The 24,319-nt window shown below is 42.4% G+C and overlaps 1 protein-coding gene across 1 annotated transcript; it reads left to right on the top strand.

Moving 5' to 3' along the window:
- Window positions 1-4,136: 4,136 nt before the first annotated feature.
- On the top strand, window positions 4,137-18,610 carry PLEKHS1 (pleckstrin homology domain containing S1; the record flags this gene model as incomplete). The annotated part of the gene is made up of 11 exons (XM_084244549.1): window positions 4,137-4,164; window positions 5,336-5,424; window positions 5,535-5,638; window positions 7,926-8,060; window positions 9,395-9,470; window positions 12,161-12,286; window positions 14,304-14,410; window positions 14,900-15,085; window positions 15,788-15,889; window positions 17,095-17,230; window positions 18,422-18,610. The coding sequence occupies 11 exons, from the start codon at window positions 4,137-4,139 to the stop codon at window positions 18,608-18,610; spliced, it is 1,278 nt and encodes a 425-aa protein (XP_084100675.1).
- Window positions 18,611-24,319: the final 5,709 nt, after the last annotated feature.

The following is a 24,319-nucleotide window of genomic DNA, read 5'->3' as shown; positions in this document are numbered from 1 at the left end:
AAACTAACTTGCATGGGGCAGCAGACATCTCTTGCCTGACCCACTGCTCCCCTCAGCAGTGTACTTCAGTCAATCCACCTGTTCTGTTCCCCACTCTGTCTCTGGTGAATCCTCTCACCCCCTACACCTCTGGCCTGTACCCCACTTCTTGTATGCATAAATTTTTAAAAAAAATTATTAGCCACTTCCTCTTTCCCCTTATAATTTGAAATATCAGTGAAAATATACTTCAAGTCCATTGGCCACATACCATTCAGCAGGTCTAGGATGACCCTTCATGGCAGCCTGGCTTGGAGAGTTGCTGGGCAGTGAGCAGGAGCCTCCCCAGGGCCATGCTACCAATGACAGTGCCAAGGGGCGACTAAGCAAGTCTTCCTGGAGTCACGTGGCATATGCAAGTGTGTCAGAAAAGCTGGACTTCTGTTATTGTGTCTGGCACAAAGGAATTCTTCCCACCATGTCCCCTGGGAGGACACGGATAGGTGGGAAGCCAAGGAATGTCTTCAGTCAATGCTCATCACTGCAGGCAGTCAGGCTGGTCTGGCACTGTCCTCCATGAAAGCCATTGGTCCAAAGTCTAGAAGGTTCTTTTTTATTATTATTTGCTTGTTTTCTTTTGTTTTTGCTATACAGCCAGAATGCTGAGGGCAGTTCTGTGCCAGGCCACAGGAAGCAAGCAAGCCCAGGATTTCCCCTGCGGCACCCACTTGCATTTCAACTTGGGGCAAAGTAAAATCTTCCCTAAGACAATTGTTTGGGAACTTCCTGCTGTTTCTTATCTGGAACATATCTTGGACTTAATGCTCACCTGGACAGTCAGAGCTCAGAGCGAACAGGGAGAATTCGGGAAGCCCAGGGACAGAGGACTTCACTGAGAACTGAACCAACGAGAGAGACAGGCTTCCAGTAAGTACTACTTGGTGTGACTGGTCTGGGTTCTCGGGACTGTGGTGACCTGGGAGCTTAATTGAGCCAATTTGCGGTTATAGGTTGTTTCTTCATAACCTTCTTGGGCTGTATTTTCAGCAAGAAATAGGATCTCTTGGTATCACACTCATCAAATCCCAAGTGACAATGAACAAGTTTGGCAATGACAGTAACTAGGTTCTCCCTAGGGAGATCAAAGGCTTCTTTTGTTTGGGGGCAATGGAAGCAGAACTATCAAAAGATTTAATTCTTTCTTCATGCAAAGTTTTCAGACACCAACTCTAAAGTTAGAACTCTGGCTCTGCTTCTTCTTAACAGTGTGATAAAATTGCTTAACCGCTCTGGTAACTGTTTCCTCATTTCTAAAATGGCTTTTATATGATTGGGAAAATAGAATAAGCTTTAAGTATTGTTATTTGTGTACTTATGAGATAGAGCACCCATGTTATGCTATATATGCATGTGATATCTATAAGATTTCATATGTATGATACATATTACAATTTTGCCTATGTCATATAAGCAACATTTATAAACTAGCTTTCATATTGGTATCTATAACAGATTTCATATATATGTACATATACTGGATTTCATGTATATATAATGTGAAATTCATATAAATACTCTAAAATATATAAGTATGAAATCTTACGTGTGTATGAAATCGATTACAAAAATTTCCCTAGAAGTTCCTGAGACTTATTAACTACTCAAAAAATGTTAGTCATTGTTAAACAATCCATAGACTCAGAATATCTGAGCTGAAAATCATCTAACAAGAAATATTTGCGGAGCACCCATGAGATAGAGAATATTCTTCACCAGAGAATCTCAAGAGATGCTGGCAGCAAGCTGATGGGGGGTGGGGGGAGGTAATTTATCAGCTTTCACTGTACAGATGAAGAAACAGAGGCACTGGAGGTGCTATAATGTACCTAAGACCACATCTGTCATCATTGATGAAGAGGAAATTCAGTCCAGATTCCTGCATTAGCACTCTGGATACCACAACCCTCTCCGTCGTCTATCATTCACTTCACGGTGGATCTGGAAAAGAGGAGGAGTCACTGCATGTGACTTTGGTGTCTTTCCCAGACAGTGGAAGGACAGATGTGGCTTCCAGAGTGCTGGTCCCCATCCACGGAGTGCAGGGGTGAGAGTTGGGCGCTGGCTATGAGCACAGTGTGTTACCAGGCAGGGTCCCGCAGGGAGCCCTGGGTCAGTCCTCTCATTCCCTCTTTTTTTTTTTTAACTATTTATTTATGCATACGAGAACTGGGATACAAGTCAGAGGTGTGGGGGGTGGTGAGGATTCACCAGAGATAGAGTGGGAAATAGGACAGGCAGACTGACCAAAGTACACTGCTGAAAGGAGCAGCAGGTGAATCAGGAGAGATCTGCTGCACCATGTGGGTATCCCCCTAGCCAGAGATCAGACTCATGCTGCGGATAGCTTCATAGGTTGCATCTTAACCCCTTGCACCACCCGGGAGGCCCATGCAATTACTCATTTGTGAAACAAGCTACCTCAAAGGACAGTTCTAAGACACCAAAGCAATAATGTATGGAAGCATTGTATAACTGTAAAGACTTCCTAAATGATTCTTTCATCAAGAAGAAAAAATTTGGCTTTTTAACAAAAAGAGCTGGTAGGAAAGGCACTGCTTTAAAATGTTACCCCACTCAGCAGTCTCCCCTGCAGTGTCTGATGCCTGAGCGTCTTCCCTCACTAGGCAAAATGCCCTACGGGGCGGGGGGGGGGGAGCAAATCCCCCATAAGTAGATGCACAGGAGGCTGGTGTACTGAAACCCCTGTCCTCACTTCTGCTTCAGGCAGTGAAATCCCTTACATTGGAAAGAACCTTATTGATTTCAGTCCAAGTCTCGGAGGATATATTTTTTTAATTTTGGAGGTGGGTAAGGTTTTAGGTAGGTTATCTTCCTTTTCCTTGTACAGATTGTTTTTCCTGGGAACACAGAGCTTCCTCGATGACCTGGCACCTTTCCCAGACTTTACAACTTGCACAGAAATTAATGTGCCCTTCCCACAGAGGAGTGCCAAATATGTCATTCTCCATGCCCCAGAAAGGGCTTATTTGCTGTTTTATTTGTCATTTATGTATTTGTTCAAACCATCCCCTTTGTTTTTATACAGGAATACTTCAATAGAACAAGCTTTTCCCCCCTCAGGAACGGTGTAGTGTAGGGTCCCGGAAGCCCTCACCTATCTTCAAATAGTTCCAGGTGCTCTGACAAATGCAGAAAGTATGTTTATAGAACTTGAGATCTTCACCTTAAGACTTTCTTCTTTGTTACAAATGTCTATGATTGAAGAATTGCTGTGAAGCAAGCTTGTGTTAAGAAGGCTGGGAAAAGGCAGACAGGAGGGGCATGGTCATTCTGGAAGGGCGGGACTCATCCAGCCCATTGGCGGAGTGGATGGTGAAGCCCCCTGTGCCTCCTCGAGTTTTACAAGGCTGTCCTGGCACTGCCCTGTCTGGTGATTCTTTCTACTTTGAGAGTCTCACTAATTCAAGGTAAAAACTGGTCACACACACACACATCCCTGGTTTCAAAGAGCTCACCTGCCTTGCAGCCCTTTATCCGACAGGATTTCCCCACAATACTTATCCCAGAACCCGTGTTGGCCACAGCATGGCTGGCAGAGCTGTCCAGGGAGAACGCCTCCTCTCAGATCAGCTTCCATTGTCAACCTCAGTCCCCAGAGTTGCAGCCTTGGCGTGGGCCCCTGAGGTGGTCTTTGCCTTTAGGATTCCCTCTGGAGAAAGCAAGTCCTTGCGTGGACAGTGGCTTGTCTTCAGCTCCTGCGGGCCAGAAAGTCTTTCTCAGCTGGGTGGGATCCATAGTTTCCTCTCCCTGTTCTGGTGTGGCTCTGGTGTCTCCCCTCCTTGGTGTGGCTTCCCCCAGGAGCCTCTTGTCACAGTCACTTCTGGAGCAGGAACAGAGGCAGGTCCCCCAGTCATCCTGGCCAAACAAACCTCTACAGAACTGCAACCAGATGAGCACCAGAGACTTGCATACACCCCACACAGGAAGGTAGTGTGGCCACCATGTGCCTTGGGACAAAGTAGCTAATGGCATCCTCACATTCCCCGTGGTAGCAACCAGCCAGTGGAGCTCGCTGCTGTTTGGGGACTAACGAACATTTAATCCTTCTTTTTGGCAGGTGAGAACAGACGACCATAATGGAATTCAGTCCTCAGAAGAGTCCAGGTAACCAAGGGGCAGACTCTCCAGAGGGAAAAACATTTTATTGACAATGATGAGCAGTTCCCATCATGCTAAGCACAAGATGGTTTCAGTGGTATTAGCTGGCATTCTGGGACGATGATTCCTGGTGTGGAGAATGTAGCAGAGGTTATTGGATTCAGTTCATTGTTTTGTAAACACTCACTTAACTAGAAATTTGTCATTTTCTGATTTGCATAGACCAAATATTCCATATTTTGCTTGGAGGTAGTGCTAACAACAAACTATGGCCCACACCAGACTAGAAAATATTGTTTTAATGTTATATAAAATTGTTGCTTGGAGAAACTGCCTAAGTTGTTAGGATTTATTATGGGTTTAGCTCAAGATTTATTGCACCTATTATTAGTAAGTCACTATGCCTCACATTGCAGAGAAAAATACCAGTTAATTAGTGAGTCATTGCTCTCAATCAATTTCTACTTTCATTGGCAAGTGAAGATAAATACATGCAAGTAACTATGTTGGGAAGTTAAGATAAGCACACACCATCAGACAGGAACCTGAAGTAAGGGCAAAATTCTATGGAGTCTGAAGAAGAAAAAGTATACAAATAGTTAACGGAATCCAGAGAGGTTTTATGGGGAAGGCTTCTGAGCTGGACCCTAAAGAATATGTAGGGATTTAAAGAAGACTGGAAAAGAGACTATATCTCAATAAAAGAGATGGCATGAGCAAAAAACAATATAGAAAAATCAAAAGCATCTATAATTTCTACACTTAGAGCGAAGCCGTGAATATTTTAGTGTGCTACTTTTGCCAGCTCATTCTCAGCAGTAGGTGGTTTTGGTTTTGTTTGCTCAGCCAAAGGGCAAAGCAGAATTATCTTGTTCCTACGTCTGGTGCTTCAGCGGTAACAGAGACAAATCTTTGTTCACATCTGGAGAGCCAAGGATGTGCTCCAGAAAGAGGTCCAGACAGGTGTCAGCTGAATGAACGCCCCAGCTGGAGGTGAATAAGAATCACAAGCTTGGTCTTTTGGATCCTTTCTTTTCCAGGCCTATTATCAATGTTCTTTCCCATAACTGAATAATTTGAAGACCTTTCCAGAGATAAACAGTGTTTTTCATCTGAAGCAGTTCTTTTGAGAAATTTACAGAGAATAGACTGAGTCCTGTTCACTTTCTTTTATTAGGCAAAAAGTTAGCATGTTCTTATAAAAATGAAGTCTGCAAACAAGATTGCTTTGTTAAATCACCACCTCCTCAGCTTTTCTTCTCTGCAGTAAGTATTCACTACCATTTCACCGGCCTCCCACTAGCCTCATGAGCATGTTTGAAATCCTCTCTCATCCTTTGAGATTTAACTGAGAGGCACATGTTTTTGTTTTTCAGGCCTCTTGGAAAAGGCGGTTTTTCATTCTGTCCAAGAGAGGGAAGAGCTATCGTCTTTCCTATTACAAAGACCATCAGCATCGTGGCTCCATTGAAATTGATCGGTGTGTATTCAATGGAGAAAACCTTTATAGCAACAAATACTAATGTTATAGAGCAGCCCCGATATTGAACGGGTTGCCTGGCTGTGGATCCTCACCCGTGTGCTTAAAAGGGACTTATTAATACTCCACTGCAGGCACACACAAAAGGCTAATCAAAGGTTTATTTACAAGGGAAAAGGAAATAAGGAAAATATACAACTCAGGGAGAAAATAGGGAAATAAAGTCTTTAATGCGTCCTACCCGATCCTACAACTTGGAAACCCAAAGTCACTCTCAGAGCTGGCTGGGCACTGCGCACTGGCGGAGAGCCAAAATGGGGATCCCCCAAAGCCCACGTGTCTGCCTTTTATATCCACCTGGCTGCTTAACTCCACCCTCAGGTCCCAGCCACCTTCCCTTTGGTGGTGATGGGATTTGGAGTTCCCAGTGTCTTTGGCTTTGGCCTGGGTGGGGCTGGAGTCCACAAAGCCTGTATGGAATTAGCCTTAGGACATCCTTTTCCCCCTAACAATCCCCCCCTTTCACTTCTTTTTCCCCCTAACACTAATGTTAGGGGGAAATGATGTCCTGAGTTAATCCCATACAGGCTTTGTGGACCCCACCCCCACTCCAGACTAAAGCCATCAAGACATTGGGAAAGACAAATCCCATCACCACCAAGGGAGGGTGGCTGGGGCCTGAGGGTGGAGTTGGGCAGCCAGGTTGGATATAAAAACCAAACACGTGGGCCTTTGGCTCTCTCTGGCTCGCGATCGCTCGCCTCCTGGCTTCACCGCTGCTGGCTGGCGGCCAACTCTGAGAGCGCCATTTTGGGATTCCTGATTGGCGGATCGGGTAGGACTCATTTAAAACTTTGTCTCCCACTTTTCTCCCAGAGCTGTACATTTCCTCATTTCCCCTTTCCTTGTAAATAAACCTTTTATTAACCTTTCACGTGTGCCTGCAGTAGAGCATTGATAAGTCCTTTTAAGCGCGCGTGTGAGGACCCACAGTCAGGCACCCCGTTTTGTATCGGGGTTGCTCTACAACACTAACACACCAAATATTAACAAGTTACATACAAATTGAACTTTAAATCATTGACGAAAGAGATAAGGACTTCACATTCAGTGTTTATTGTTAAAAAAAAAGCTAAAATAGGACCTCCCTGGTGGCACAGCGGTTGAGCTCCAGGTTACGAAGCTGCTGGCAGCCTCTGCAGTGCCGGTTGGATCCCCAGCCACTGGGTGAGGGTCCCTCATGGCTCACAGACCTCTCCTGCTGCCCGCTGCTCCCCTCAGCAGTGTATTTCATCACTCTGCCTGCTCTGCTCTCCCCTCTGGCTCTGGTGAATTCTCTCACCCTCCCGCGCTTCTGACTGTACCCAGTGCTTGTATAAAAAAATAAATAAATCTTTAAAAAAAAAAAAAAAGAGAAGAAGCTAAAATAGGGAACATTTTGAGTAAAACATAGTGAAATACTCATTTCATATTGTATAGGATAGTCAATAATTTGTTGTAGGCATTCAGTTATCAAGGACTTTAGCTCATTTAATTTATAGATGAGAGAATAGATGGACTTATCTCATAAAGATAACAGATTAAAAAAATCTATGTTGGCTTTGTTGGTCTTTAAGAAATGAATTAAAAAAAATTGGAAAACACAATTTGTGAAACCAAGAATCCAACTGAAATAGGAACTATGGATTTAAACTTTAGGCTCAAACAAGATTTTCAATCAATGACAAACCAGATCTAAATTTATTTTCTAAAATGATTGAATAGTCTTCCAAACAAATGAAAGGGAACTGCTAAGAAAAAGAAATCTTTGCCTGTTAAAGAGTCATAGACCTGGAAATGTAAAGTAAATAATAAGTTTGCTTCCTTAATAAGCATATCTAAACAAGGTCGGCAGCCTGCTAGGCTGATTGATCTCCCAGGCCATCCTGGAAGATCTGTATCCTTCCCCTTTTCCTGGGTCAAGAATTTGCATGTTAACTAACCGACTTTATCAATGTAAAGTGGTAGTGTATAAAAGAAACTCTTTGTCTCTAGACCAGGGCTCAGACCTTATGGGACTACCCAGGTCTGAGACCTCATGCATAAGTAATAAAGTTTTTCTGGCCTCACCATTCCTAAAGTACCGCTTGTTCTTCCCCTGCATGGGTAAAAGGCTAGAATTTATTTCTGCAACACAATGACCAAGAAGATCTAAATTTCTGTTCAATCGAGTCCTAATATAAAGCATTCACTTTCTTCCTAATTTTATATCTGTCTCTATTTAATACTGCATGTCTATACCCAACAGAAATTCCACTGCAGAAGTTGGCATAAGAAGTCAGGAAAAATTGGACGCTGTACAGAAGATGTTTAGTTGCCAGCCTGCAGAGGTGATGTCCATTAGAACCGCTCAGAGGGAATATTTCCTCATTGGTTATGACAGGTGAGCAGTAAGAAGACATGGTGTGCTTCCTTTGTACAAAATGACATACAAACAAGCAAAACCAAAAAAAAAAAAAAAAACCAACATTTAAACCAGTATTACCAAGCCCATGAACACCATCTTGGCAGTCTTCATTATTTGCTAAAACACCTTCAAAAGTCACAGTATGGATTTCCTGGGCTGCCATAGGAAAGTATGGCATATGGGGCGACTTAGAAGAGCAGATTGTGTTGCATCACAGTTCTGCAAGCCAGAAGTCCAAAATCAAGGCCAGGCTCCCCCTGAAGGTGCCAAAGAAGTTCTGCTCCAGGCCTCTGTCCTAGCTCTGGTGGTTCCAGGGCTGGTGGCAGACTCAATCCCGTCTTCCCTTGGCATTCTCCCTGTGTGCATGTCTCTGCACCCAAATTTGCCCTTTTAATAAAGCCACTGGTCCTATTGGATTAAGAATCTACCCTGCTCCAGTATGACTCCATTTTAACTAATTACATTTGCAATAACCCAAGCCCATCTCCAAATAAGGTCACATTCTTTGGTACTGGGAGTTAGACTTTAACATATGAATGGGAAAAGGCCCTCAGCTCAACTCCTAAGGGTCACCATCCCCAGAAGCATCCCACATGAGAGAATCCAAGCATCTGCAGACCTATGTATATGAGTATGGGTATTGTGCATCCCTGAAGGGGTCTCCAGATTGTAAAGTGGTCCTGGTGCTAGCAAAGCTGTCAGGGTATTGTCTTTACACAAGATAATCTGCTTGGCAGGGAGGCTGGCGGCTGGAGGGGGTGGGCGAGGGCACTTTGGAGAGGAGGTAATAAATGTGAAAGCCAAAATATGAGGAGCCTGGATCTGCTTCAGACCAACCCAAAGGCCAAAAGCTTCCTTTTAAATTGTCATGACTGTCAACAGACAAGATTTATATAAATTTGTTCAAACCCACTCTCACCACCACATGCACTCCCTAAAGGGAGGCACCTCCAGGCAGCCACACAAAAATGGCGCTGACAGGTTAAGGGGCTCACTTGAGGCCACAAAAGAAATCAGTGTCAAAGCCCAAAGTTCCGAGACCTGTGATTACCACTGTTATTTTCTACCTTTCTTCCCCTTTCTCTGCGCCTGCCTCACAGAAGTGGCAGGAGGGTTAATTCCAGTGTGCGGATGTGGAGGTGGTGAGGAGCTAGTGGGTCATTTGAACTACTTAGGGAAAAAAACCTATTTCCCTGCTCCCAGCTCCCACTGCCTGTTCCAACCTTAATAAAAGAATCCCTCTCTGGATCAAAAGGAGTGAGGGTGCTATTGTTACCACATGCCAGCTGAAAGTTTATTCCTGTCAACAGGGAGAAGATTAAAGACTGGGTCTCCCTCATCTCGTCATTTTGCTGGGCTTTAAAAGCAGCACACTGGAATCCAGAGGTGACTGTCTCACTAATAAAATAGCAGGGCACCTGAACACAGCCCTCTGACACAGGGAAACAATGCGAGCTTATTTTTCTTCCTTAGCAACTGGCATTCATACCAGGAATAAATAAGTGAGAAAATGGATGTCTTTGTTATTTTTATGATTAATAATAGGAAAAAATACTTCCATGTTTTGCAAGAGAGTTAAAATACAGATACTTCAGAGTTTCATTATTGGGTAGGAAGAGTGAAAGTGGCATTTTTTAAATGGCAGCTGAAACTATAGTATTATCCACCATTGTTATTCAAGGTATGGAACAGCTACCTTGTGGTAGCTGAGTGGTTTCTCCACAAGTGCCTTTCATCTCTCCTACTCTTGCTAGTAGTTTTAGGTTTTCTATTTATTTCCTAAGGACCTTTGCTAATTTACACAAGTCTTAAGACCTTTATAAATGAAATGCCAGTCTCTAGGTATTATTTTGACAAAATTTCTAGTTTGTTCAATGTTTACAACAAACGTATAGTTCAAAGAGAAGAGAACAAGGTAAGTCTACAAGTAGACTGAAGTGATTAGAGCTAATGATTAGCTCATAGGGAGATTGGGTGAAGCTGAGGGCATCTAGAGAGCCAGATGAGAGTCTTGCTTGGAGGGGGGGGAGGGGGGAGAGAGAGAGAGAGAGAGAGAGAGCAACTCGTGTTTTAGTGAGAATGCTGGTCATGAAAGACAGAAGGCATGGAGCTCAGTGACTACAGTTGCTTCATTCCAGACAATAGATCAACCATGCCTGATTCCAGTCTTCTTTCCTCTTCTTTCCTTATAAGCTGGAGAAACTCTCACTGTATGATAAAATGTGCACTTCAGACCCTAGCGCTCTCCTCAGTCCTCCCAGCACACAAGAAGTTGCCAGCGCCTTCTCACCACGAAATAATCTTCCAGACATGGTAATCAGACTCCCCTCATTCTCTCAGGACATCACGCCTGGGAGTCAGCTAAGCTGCAAAAAGTCTTAGCAATGCACTTGAGATCTTTCTCAAAGTTTATCCCACTCTAAAAATGATTCTTAACTTCAGTCATTGTCTTCTATTTAATCTGTTCCCCAAACCACGGGTGGGCCTTAGCACTTGCCCTGACTACTTCTACACAAGATTGTTCCATTTGGATGCTGCCTTGCATCATCTATGTATGCTGGGTATAGAGTCCCCCAGGTGAACAAAAGCCAGGTAAGCAGCCTTTTCCTTTCTTTCACAGACAGGACACAGTTCCCTCAGAACAGAGACTTCCAAAATCACACTTGATTTCCTGCCATACCAGTTGACTCCTCAGGCCAAGGCAGGGATCTTAATTTCCTGCTTTTACTCAAATCAGTTTTGTGGGTCTATGACTTCAGACTTCATCTTCATTTCTAGTGAAGTCCATCTAAGTAAGGAAAATACAATACCTTTGCCCTTGAAAGTGAGTGGTAATAGTGCTCCCAGCCTTTCAACTCTTAGATTTACAAACCTTCAAACTTCGATGTTATTAAAACCTGAGCTGAGTGTTTTTTCTCCTGCCATAGAAATTGTTTTGTCCCTTAGAGATGTAACCACTGAATTTCCCTCTCCCTGGGTGTAACACACACCTAAATATGGCAGAGCCTTTGGTTTTATCCAGTTGGGAACTCTCTAGTGATTTAAAAGGCTTTTGGTAGCATATCAAACAGGCTGGGCCCAGCACCTCATATAGTGTCTGTAGGAAAGATAGCAAGAAGCAGGTCAGGGAAGACTAACTCAGGTCAGTAAATGCCTCTTGCTTTTCATGTATGACACCCCTTTACTCCCCACATGTAAGTTATTGGTTGTCTTGTGTTTGTATACTATGTATTACATTCCAGTGATTATTCAGTAAACTCCAGTTAAGAGTGCATTTGCCTTTGGGTTTTGCTTTTGTCCTGGTTATTGAAATTAAGTGGGAACATTTCTTCATTCATAAAAGCCAAGATCTGCCTCCATGAGCTTGCAGCACAACCTAAGTTCTTCTATTTTTTTTTTTTTAAATCACTTTCCTCCAAGGACTTCCTAAAGAATGTTTGGGGTCTTTGCAAAGCACTTTGCTCTAAGGCATTATTCTTGGAGGGGTTAAACTGTATTTTTGATAATTTTCCTGCCATGCAAAGCAACAACTTTAGTAGATTATCTTGTACCTGTTGGTTGACCCTAGAGCGCCTTGAAGCCTATAATTCATCCCATCATATGGTCAATGCCTCCCAATTTCATGGTTACAGAAACAATAGAAAAATGTGACCAGAACACAAAAGGAAAATATCGAGCAGGAGGAGGAAAGGTATGGTGCCTGCAAGCTCATGGAGCCAATGCAGTACCTTGACACTTCATTCTTGGGCTAATTACCTTTTCAAATGACGGGGCAGGGGGGTGTTCCATGACAGAGCTTAACAACTTCAGTACCCCCCATCAGAGGGAACCACTTGTTCTGAGTTCCAGGTCCCAATGGTGGAGAAATTCCTAAAAGATTGGCTTATAGATTTACATCAGTAGTTGCTGAGATTCACGAGGCAAGTTTAAGGTGGTTTGGGGGTTACCTTGAGAGATCTTTTTATCTTCTCAACCCAGTTAACCTATAATGGATTTTCCAGGAAGCATATGGTTTAATTTCCTATCTCACAAAGAAAAAGCATTAATTTTATCTTCATTACTTTCTTTTTTGGTAGCCTTTATTGAAAGTAACTTCTCCAGGATTCAGACAAGGTGTTCTTCCACATGATTTCTCATTGGAGACTACTCAAGATAGAAAAGAAGAAAGTCATTATATTAGTCCTCAAAGTGTTCTTTTAGAGGTAACCACTTCCACTCATTAATCACTCACTTTCTTTACAAATATTTACTGAGCCCTTCCTATGAACTACTTCTGAGACACTAGCTGGACTCATGGGACATGGAGGTGAATCAGACACAGGTGATATGCTCCAAGTGTTGACACTTGAATATGTCTCAACCAAGACAAAAGACAGAAAGGACTCCCAGCTAAAGACAGATGCTTTTGAAATATCTGGAGTGCATGAAGGGCAGGAGGTGGGGAACTGAGTTTCAAGCAGAAGACAAAGATAACCTTTAATGGTATTTGAAAGGTAAAATTTGGACTTAGGGGAACTTTCTGCATTTTGGGCAGAAAGCATAATATGAACAAAAGTCTGTGGGTGATGAACTGTGTGATGTGTGTCAGCCAGTTAATCAGTGTGGAAGTTACTACTGAGCGCTTTCTGTATACTGGGCACTGGACTGTGTGCTATCAGTTAGGCCTAGCCGCCACCATTGAGGATCTGCCATTGCTGATGCCCTCAGCAATGCCTGCTGATGCCCTCAGGTCTCATTTGTTACCACATGGGATGCTACTCAGAAAGCTCTAGAAGCAACAACAAAAGGACAGATTTTCTCTCTCCATGGAATCAGGGCTTTAGAGACAAAATAGCATTTGATATGTATTTGGTGAATAGTTCAGATAGGCTGTAATCTAAAGTAAATGTCATAGTGGGAAATAAGACAGAAAAGAGCCAGACCATGGCGGGTCTTGAGTGCCATGGTGACTTCATTCTGTAGGCAGCACAGAGACTGTAATGGCTTCCAAGTTGGGAAGTGGCAAAAATTGAATAATCTTCCAGGCACTAGTAGCCCAGTAGCTATATTTAAAGTGGACAGTAGAGAGAAGTAAATGAAAGGAAAACAAATTAGGAGGCTGCAAAATTTCCTAATTGGGATGAGAGAATAAGATGATGACATGTGTTCATACAAAAGAAGTATTCTGGGTTCAAACATGTTCTGGAAACTTCAATTAAAATATCTTACACCAGCTTCTCAGTGCAAAATTCTCAGGGCCTTTACTTAGTATGCAGTGGTGTGTTATTAACAGCCAAGTGGGATTCAACACACACTTCACAAGCTTATTTGACCACAAGACCCTTCTTTCACCAAAATATATTTTCATGCTGGTATTCTCTGGACACAGTGATGGTAACTAGTCTCTTACAATAGCCCAACTAACCATTCAGGTTATTTTGGGCCTTTGTTGTAAGTCTGGCATTTGCTAGGTGTTTTATGAGAGGTGAGGTCTAGTGAAGCAGATAAAACCAGGCAAAAGACTAAACATTTAAGCACAACACAGTGTAGCAGAAGCGCAGAGATTGGTGTTGGTGAGTACTCAGCGGAGGCCGTGGGACATCAGCCAGACCTGAACACAACTGCATGAGGCAAAAAAGGGTCACTCCAGCTGGGACGTGGGCACTGCAGAATGACTGTTCGTAGGGGGAGTTGTGGGAGGACTGGCTTGGTTGGAATGAAATGTTCCAATTATGGGTTAACGATTAATTTGTTGGCTAGGCAATAAAAAGTCCTTGGGTTTTTGAGCAACATTGCCCCAAATGACAGTCATAGTTCTAAGCAGCTAGTTGAGAGCCTCCTGAAAGCAGCATTTTTCTAGGACCCTGACAACCCCCTGAAGCAAATTGGACTGCCATGCTGTGGCTGAGCCTTTGACCAGCCTGGTGACATTATTCTAGATTAGCACTGTTTGAAAAAGAGAGAAAAAAACCAGTTCAAGTCATGAAGTGCTTAGTGATAAAATAGAAAAATAAATAGTTTGCCCAATACAATGCTTGTGTCAGGAGTCCAGGGAATCTAGAAGAAAATGAAAAAATTGTGAGAAGTTTTATGGTTCAACCTCCCAGAAAGAGCATCACTGCCCATCCCATTTGATGGTGAATGTTATTACTTCAGGGCACAGAACTTCATGCAAGGGGTAAAAAAGTACCTGATTTATTGGAAGACTTGATTCCTCATGTTTATTTCTTCTATCTACAGTTGGATAAGATTATTGCTGCCAATGATTCTAGTGATTCCATTGAATCTGGGATGCCACACAAGGTCACCAAGAGAACTGAGTGGACATACATGTCAATGAAATCTTGGTATGTAAAATTGCCTTATTTTAACAACCTATTGTAGCTGATACACTGTTAAAGAACAGTTGCTGCCAATTCATTTAAACAGTTGGTATAGAAATACAAAAGTTACCATCAACAAAATTAACACCTTACTCAGTAATCTCAAAAATTGGGGATGGCCTCTCCATCCACAGAAAATCATTAGTGACATTTTGTGTTTCCTGATATTTTCTGTTTTTCATTTATTTCTCACACTATCACTGCTGTCCTCCAAACCATCTTCATATAAAAGGTGATTTTGATTCCAGATCGATTTTTAGAAGTAAAGTGTGTTGTATTGGAGTCTAGGTGTGACAGCCTTCCTGACAGCTGGACAAACTTCAAGGCCCACTTAGTGTCCACATGGCCACTGGCTACTTATATCTAGAGCATATAAGTACACATACAATACCACCATGGAGCATTGTAAATAGATTATACTAAAAGGGTTTGTTTTCACTTCTTATACCCTAGTTTTGCCATGTCCTATGTGCCTGCTGATAGCAAAGGAGAATCCCAGACCCTTCCAGAGACCCAGAATAAGGGGCTTCATCCACAAGAACAAGGCTCAGGAAGTGACTTGTGTCTGTCACCTGCTGGTACCACACGCAACAAGGAGCCCACCTCACTCACTGTTCTGCAATTGACCATATTGCTCAAGTAAAGTTCTAATTTCTAAAACTTTATGGGCCCTGACAGCAAAGTAGCCTTCCTTTTCTCTTGAGAATTCAAATTTTTAAAGAAGTTCCTAAAAATCTCTAAGCCGGCCAAGAATCTGACCAGCTTCCCCCTCTCCTGGAGTTGATAGCCAAGGACAGTGAATAACACAGCAGTCCCCTGGGCTGGAGGTGGCATTTTCAAGTAATCTGTTTTTAATTCTCCCTCGGCTAGTCTTTCAGATTCTGAAACTTGAGGTGCCTCTGATCTGGGCAGTATGTCACCCATCTTTTACCATTGGCATAATTATGGAAGTGCAAGTAGAGCAAAGTTTGGTCAGAGGCTCATAGGGGGATGTTCAGGTTTTAAGTAATGCCAAACATATTTAATGACATTGTCTCAAATTTAACTCTTTTTTGTGTCTTTTATAGAATGGTTTCCAGCAGAGAAATGTACAAATCAAATGCTCATAGCCTGTCCAATTTAGTCCACTTTGACTCCTCCTTGTCTACTATAGAGGTTGGGAGGGGGCGTGAATAAATATTTTCCAGTATCTTAAACTTATCTTCTTCTCCAAACATTGTGGATGATCTTTAACTGGAAAAATGCCATCTCCATGTCGGAGGCCACAGCATACTTAGAAAGAACAGTTCAGAGTCAAGGACAGTTGCCTGATATGACTTTTACTTACATCTTATCTCATAGTAACATTTCTGATGAAAGCCAAGTGGAGAAATTGAATGTGTTCCTCTCTCCTCCTGACATCACAAATTATCTTGCTCTCACAGCAGCTGCGGGACGGATATGGTAGGTGGGAGATTTGAGGGTTATTGGTTATACACAGGGTTGGAAGATATGAAGAGAACAATAATTAGATCTTGAATCACTGTGTGAGGCAAAACTGACCTAAGAGCTTGAACTGTTATGTCGCTTTGATTGAGGCAAAGATGAGCATACCATTGTGTGGAAGAGTCAGATGGGAGGTGGGTGGATTTCAGAGGATCCGAAAGCAACGCTTTTCTGATTTCTCCAAGGTAAGAAAAGGGAGGAGGAGTCTGTAGGCTTCAAGGAAATCAGTGCCAATTAGTGCACAATGAACAATTGATGGGCAAAGGAAGATAATGAAGTATCAGAGGTCGAAAATAACAAGGCCTTCCAGGCCCAAGACTTCCAGAGGCCAGCTGAAGACCTTCCCATCAGGGATTCAGAGGCAAAAGACTCTATGGCAGAGAATTTTCTTAAAATGATCACTAGTTCTTGATTTCTACATTTCTTTAAAGACTTTGCAATTCACTTGGATGAGAGATTTGTTTTACAAGGGACGAAAACCCTCCAATATGAAATAACTGTCACATACCAATTGTCTTATTCGTTCTAGAAGAGGGTCCACAGAAAACCAAGCATTATCCAAATTTCTCACAATCTGTAAATCAATACATACTTAATTGAAAGTGTAGATTTTTCTGAGCCCATGCTTGCTCATTCATTTATTCATTCATTCATTTGCTTATTAGATATTGTGTAATCATTATGTGTCTAATTTCCATAGATCCTTATGGAGCATCTTCTGTTTACTTAGTCATGGGGTTATGAAAAAAATACTCTTAATGATGAGATGATATTTTCAGGACCACATAGACTAGTGAAAAATATTGCCACATAAACATGTGACTTTAAGAGGCATCTTATTTAAATATACAATAAATGAGGTGCTTACCCAGTGTAGTAGAAGCCCCAGGGACAGGGGAGGTTGAGTAAGGTCATGGGCATGAAAAGCAGGATGACTTGGCAGTGGTAGTTCGATTGGAGCTGGGCTTAGGAGGAAGACTCAGCAGTGATAGAGGAAAGAATATTCTAGAGTTCGTCTACTTTGGATGTGATGCAACGTAGCTAAAGAAACTGGTGATGGTAACAGAGACAGAGACCAGAGGGTATAGCCCCACTGCGACACCATCTGTCCTCCACCCCAGCAAGCAGTCTCACCTCATGTTGATGCTGTGTTCCCATTGCAGTGTGGCTCACTGGAAAGGCCCCCTGCACCTGGGGTGCTTATTTTGTCATGGAGATCACCTTCTGGCTGTGAATGACCTGAAACCCCAGAGCCTGGAGGAGGTCTCCTTGTTTCTCAGCCGAACCATCCAGAAGGAGGTGAGTCCTGCTGGCTGGCCAAGGCAAAGTCAGAGGCAGGACACAACAAGATTAAGGTGGTAGAGTCTGAACAGTACTCGAAGATAAAGGAGACTCATTCCTCAGCCCCCAAGGGTGAACAAAAGAATAAGTGTAGTAATATTTTACACAATAAGTACAAATAACAGGATGCTATTTTAGAACTCCTTCAAAGTTCTTTCCTAGACCAACAGAGAGAGCACTGGTCGAGGAGAGATATCTGTATTTGGAAATGCAAATATGACGTGGTATCACAGAACAAGTTGCAATTGAATCAGACCAGCTCAGGGTTTATATTCTCCTCCTTTAACCAATTTGTGTCTCAGTTTCTCTTCTGTAAAATCAGGAGTGATTATAACACTTGTTGTTGGAGAATTAAATGAGATAATATATGCAGTATGCCTGTAATGATGACTGACACATATTAGAAACTTAATATGGTTACTATAATTTTTACTTCTACTACTGGGGAATAGTGGATAGGATCCCTCTTTTAATCTTCAGTTTCCTCATCTCAGTGGTCGAGACAGCCAGATCTTCACCAGAGTAATCAGAAGAAACAGAACATGCGTGTGTACTGAATACCTTTTAAAGACCTAGTCGTGGGTCTCCCCATTAGTATGGTCTCCATATTGTTGATGGCTTCCCTGGTCTGTTTTTGTTTGTAATTAGCCCACATGACCTTGGAAAATCACTTTCTTCTCTGGAATTTAGCTTTTTCTTGCTAAAGTAAGAGAGATGGCTTTCAAACTGGGCTTCTTGGACAGGGAGGGAAGTGGGTGGGGACAGTGTATCAGGAGATGGTTAACTCTCCTTGAAGGAAATATCCTTGGCTTAAAATTTGTGAAAACCACTGTATTAGATGATCTCCCAAGCTTCTTTATGATTATGCATGTCCTGTCTCTTCTGCATCACACAATCACATTATCAATTACACACATTGTAACATCCCTGTTATCTAAATGGGGAAGGCCAGTGGGGTGAATGAGTCATCTCATAGAAATTCATCTTCCACCTGATTGTACAAGTCACCCCCTGCTTCCTCAGGCCCATATACTGACTGTAGTTTTTCACAGGATTTTTTTCAAAGCCAGCTTCAAGACTTGCGAAAGAGGATAGATTGAGAACAAACAATCCTAACCATAATCTCAGTCATTCCTTGTTGTGTTTTAGAAAGTAAAACTCACCATTGGCCGAATCCCAAATTCAGAGAAATTCCATGCTACACACTGTGCATGCCAAGGTATAGTACCTTTTCGAGTGGACAAGGCTGAACTGGAGAAAGTCCTGAGGAGGAGTGCAGCCATTAAAAAGGGTCCTCAGAAGCAGAACTACACGCCGGAACCCACTGCAGCCCAGTGAGGATGGCGTGGACTCCAGAACGCCTTGGGACCTCCCTGCTGTGACATGAGGCCAGTCTGCACACCCCTCTGAAGCTGCATAACTGCTTCATGACAATGGGGTAACCTTCCCTTCTCTGGCTACCGCATCTGGGATATTCAGAAGGCAAGGTGTGACCATGACTAGAGAACACAGTGAAGACACCAAGAAGAATCTCAGACTTTGTCCCAAACACAGACAGAGACTGACTAGGCGGTCATCCAGAACATACTGTGTATTCTGTAAAGTCACGGTCCCCACAATCCTGTCTTTGTTAGGGGACTACAGTTGGAAATACTCATTTCAGGAAAGCAAGATTCCCGAGAGAGAGATGTGTCACATCAGCCTTCCCAAACACCTCCTGCTATGCATCACGCCTGTACCCAGAATGCTGAGACAGAGTGGCCTCTTGGAAGTCGATAATCATTTGTTTTCTTAAAGACCCCGTGAAAGAGCTGCTTTCCCTGTAAGTAATAAGAGAACTACTGGGGCCTCCCTGGTGGCACAAAGTGTTAAGCACCTCACTATGAAACAATCTGAAGCCTCTGTAGCATGAGTTCAATCCCTGGCCGGCCAGGGAGCAACCCACATGGTGCAGCAGACCTCTCCTGTCTCGCCTGCTCCTCCCCTCAGCAGTGTGTTTCAGTCTGCCTGTTCTGTTCCCCACTCTGCCTCTGGTGAATCCTCTCACCCTCCACATCTCTGGCCTGTACCCCAGCTCTTGTATGCATAAATAAATAAATATTAAAAAAAAATAAGAGAATTGCTTCACCCATCTACATTGGAAAGGTCTTTTCTCATTGATGCAGTAACTAATCCTGGAAGGTCAAAAGAAGGAAATCTTTTTTTCATAAATAGAGAAAGAAACAGAGCTACAGAACTGATGAAATTGGGGAATTTTTGATAAAAGGGGCCTTCAGAAAATACATTTTAAAATTTTGTCATTTTACATGGGAAGAAATCAAGGCCACGAACCAATGGATAATATACTTTCTTTCTGGCTCCTGGTTCCACAGTGCCTTAGTGGCAGAACCAAAGATTTAAACCCAGCTCCGAGGAACAGATGTTCTGATCCCCACTTCATGTTTGGATTTAAATTTGGAAAGACCTTCAGCACTTAAAAGAGACATTCAATGTCATTCTTCAAAGAAATAGAACAATTATTGATGAAATTCATATGGAATCACAAAAAACCCCGAATAGCCAAAGCTCTCCTGAAAAAAAAAGAAGGGAATGGAGGCATCACACTCCCAGACTTCAAACTATACTACAAAGCCATAATCATCAAAACTGCATGGTATTGGAACAAGAACAGACATACAGACCAATGGAATCGAATAGAAAATCCAGAAATAAACCCACAGATTTATGGTCAACTAATCTTTGACAAAGGAGCAAAGAATATGCATTGGAGCAAAGAAAGTTTGTTCAATAAATGGTGCTGGGAAAACTGGGTCGCTACATGCAAAAGAATGAAGCTTGACCACCACCTCACACCATACACAAAAATCAACTCAAAATGGATTAAAGAACTAGACATAAGACCTGAAACCATAAAATATATAGAAGGAAATATAGGCGAAACACTACGTGATTTGCACATCAAAGACATCTTTACAGACACATCACCCAAAGCAGTGATAGTGAAGGCAAAGATAAACAGCTGGGACTACATCAAATTAAAGAGCTTTTGCACAGCAAGAGAGACAATAACAAAAACAAAGAGAAACCCCACCAACTGGGAGAACATTTTTGCACCCAACACTAATGATAAAGGACTGATCACAAAAATCTGCAAAGAGCTGATGAGACTCAACAACAACAAAGAAAATAATCCAGTCAAAAAATGGGCAGAAGAGCTTAAAAGAAACTTCTCTGAAGAGGAAATGCAAATGGCCAACAGGCATATGAAAAAATGTTCAACATCACTTGTCATCAGGGAAATGCAAATCAAAACTACCATGAGATACCATCTTACACCAGTGAGAATGGCACATATTAAAAAAACTAGCAACAACAAATGTTGGCGAGGGTGTGGAGAAAAAGGAACTCTTCTGCACTGTTGGTGGGAGTGCAAACTGGTCCAACCACTGTGGAAAGCTGTGTGGAGATTTCTGGACCTACTAAACATAGAGCTTCCATATGATCCAGCAATTCCACTCCTAGGTATTTACCCAAAGGACACAGAAACATCAATTCCAAAGAACACCTGCACCCCTATGTTTATAGCAGCACTGTTTACAATAGCTAAGCTTTGGAAACAACCCAAATGCCCAAAAATAGATGACTGGATCAAGAAGATGTGGTACATATATACCATGGAATATTACTCAGCATTCAAAAAAGATAAACACATGCAATTTGCAGCAACATGGATGGCGCTGGAAGGGATCATGCTCAGCGAAATAAGCCAAAAAGAAAAAGAAAAATACCGGATGGTCTCACTCATAGCAGGAATCTAGAAAACTTAAATAAGGGACCAGGAAAATGAATAACTATAAGATAGTGAAAATCAAAATCAACAAAAAACTATGAACCAGAGACACTTTTAGGGGGGCGGGAGGGGAGGGATTGGGGTCAGAATGGGGGGGCTGCAATTGTATGGGGAATATAACAATAAAATTTATTTAAAAAAAAAAAAATAAATAAATAAATAAATAAAAGAGACATTCAAATACAGTTTCTTTTCTGTCATCCAGATTGTACAGAAGGTATAAAATTTTTCATTTACATGCCCTGTTTGACCTATTTCTACTTCTAGAAATTTCTTCTATAGAAATACTCACATAAGTACAAAATGGTATCGTAAAACAATGTTCACTGCAGCCTGTTTGTAATAATAATAAAAAGGTCCTCTGAGGATGCTGAATTATGATGACTCCATGTAATTAAGCCTGCAGATGTTACAGGTTCTGGATGCCTGTTATAGATGTTCACAATATAGTAAGAACGAAGGAGCAAATTGCAGAAGAGTAGTTATAATATTGCACAGTTTTTGCAAAAATAAATCACTGGTGTTTGTGTAGTGTGTATACGTATATGAAATCTCCCAGGCCTGTTTAGGGAGAGAAATCCCTACCTCATGGGGCTGTTGTGAGTTTTAGTGCTGCACCCACAGCACCTGGAACATATGAGCACTCAGTAAATGTTGGTTATGACACTACTGTTCTACCCATGCTTTGTTGTTTTCATAAATCTTAAAGAACACACATCAAATTGTCCATAAGAAATATCTCTGATGAGTATGACCAAAGGTTGGGTATGTGGGGAGAAGCATCTGAATTATTTTTTTTTACAATGAGCATATGTCAAATTTATAATTTTTTTTAAAGTATGGAAAATAAATGTATTTTTAAAACTCTCAAAATTAAGAAGCCAAGCCACCTCAGTGAAGAAAAAGCCATCAAGGTGAACAGGCATCCATATGGATGGAATTTGCCCATTTAGCTCAGAAGCCTACATCATACCGTCAATAAAAGCTAAACTAAGAGACAAGGACGAGCCACCAGGCCTTTGCCTGCCTCGTGGAGTCCAAAGAGGAGCCTGCAGACTAAGGCAGTGAATCATTTGTGTGTCTGGTGAAATGCAGAAACAAGAACACAGAACTCTGGGTTTCCAGTCCACTGTGGGGAATGTGGGACGTCTGTTCCTGGTCCCTTCTTAATCCCAGAATGTTCTTCCTGCAGCATAGTCAGTTGCATGTACTTGTCGTGAGGATCCTACTCTAGGGACTTCTCCCACAAGGGATTATCAGGCAGTGCCCCAACCCCCAGGCACATCCACACCCTGCTAGGTGTATAATGCCATCTCGACCTTTGTCTCTCCAGAGCTGCCCTGGAGGTTCATGCCTGCCTGATTCCAGGTGTATGAGTGTGAGTGAAGGTGGAGGCAGGAACTTCAGAGAGCTTGACCCAGCCATCCCTGCAAGGGATAACCCTGGTCTGGGCACACTCCTGGAGTAAGGAGGTAATGAGAAAGGATTATAGACTGTTCTTGAGCATCACATCCTGGGCTGAATTTAGTGCAGTCCTTCAGTCTTCCTGGGGAAGAAACCAGAACCTGGATGTGGGGAGAGTTCACCTGGGCTCCCCAGTCCAAGCATCTCCTAGATCCACTGCCTGCCCACCCCCCCAATACCTTTTCTGTTCTTGCAGGAGTTTCTAGGAGGACATCTGAAAGGTGTCACCTTTCAGGGCTTGTCAACTTAATGATTGCCTCGGGCCTCTAGAATGCACCTCAGGGAGCATGAAGGACATAGACTATTCAGAAAGAAATCAGAATCACAGCTGGTGAGATATGCAGTGAATGTGCAGGGTCAAACACACACATCTTTACTTGAAGCTGTTGACATGTTAGCATGGATTACAGAAAGGCCTTCATAATTACACAGACAGTGAATAACTTTCATGTCTCGTTGAATTCTTGCTCAGACTCATTGTTATGGGCATTATTTCACCATATTCTTAAATATTTTCTAAATAGAACTGAGATATAGAAGCCTATCTTCCCCTATGCCAGATAAAACTGGGTTGCTTCTGTTTGCAGACTCTTTTGTATGTGTTTTTTGTTTATAATTTTAGACTGGGAACACAAATGATGCAACTTGTTCTAATGATATACACACCAAGAATGAATCAGCCATGAGCGTGGTCATAGAGGTTTTATGAGTAAAGCTCATAGTTTTTCAGATAGGGGTTCTATGATGTTGACTTGGGGTCCTCGGTTATCTTGATAGTGGTGTTGGTGGCATTGGTTGTTTGCTTGCCTCTTGGTTCTGAAGTAGGTTCTGAATAGGTGAGACCACCAGAAAAATGTCTGGGAGTGAAGTAATATTTCTCCAAGAAAAATAAAAGAACAATTACCTCTCACACCGGGCGGTGACAAAGGAGTCCAAGAAGGAAAGACATCATGGTGGAGTGTGGTGCTAACCATAACTGACATTCCCTGACCCCACACCCCTATAAAACCTGGCCCATCACATGCTTGCTTTGGGATGGGGAAACTAAGGCACAGAGAAGCTAAATAACTTACTCAAGGCCTTGGCTAGAATGTAACAGAGCCAGAATTTAAAGCAGATAGGTTGGCTCTAGAGGCCCAGGCCTAACTAACCACCCTGGAAGCTTCCTGGACGGCAGCTAGAGCCTTGGAAGAGGTTCATACTTAGGGCTATGATGCCGAGGAGCCAGCACGAAGCACACTTGCAAGTGAAGACAGGGAACGTATGGAATGACTCACTTTTTCATACATCTCTGATTCAATAATAGCCATTTATCTTCTGGGCCTGTTGCCCAGAAGTCCACACCTTATGTTCCAGGAACCAGGGGAATTCTGTGGAGGCTTCTGTCATGACTGACTAGCCTGTTTTAAAGTCCTCATTTTAGATGGCCATCTGGCTCCAAATTGCCTTCCAATTAACAAGCAATTAATGCATTAAGCTAGTCCTCTGGATGGGAGCTGAGGAATTAAGAATCCTAGACTTTGCAAACCTTATCATCAAGTGGGACTAATGCAAACATATACATAGATAGCCACAAGGCAAGTCAAATGATCTAAATCCTGTATTAAAGTATAAATTCAGAGTTACATAAAGAAAAAGATTTAAAGATGAATTCTACCTTCTCTGGGAAAACTTCACAGGAAGAGTGAATGGGGGTGGGGAGAAATTGGGTAGAATTTTATATCTGGAAGAAT

This window comes from Talpa europaea (genome assembly GCF_964194135.1).
Source record: "Talpa europaea genome assembly, chromosome: 10".
NCBI classification, from domain to species: Eukaryota; Metazoa; Chordata; class Mammalia; order Eulipotyphla; family Talpidae; genus Talpa; species Talpa europaea.
Note: the sequence above shows the minus strand (reverse complement) of the source record. Positions and strands in the feature narration are given on the sequence as shown.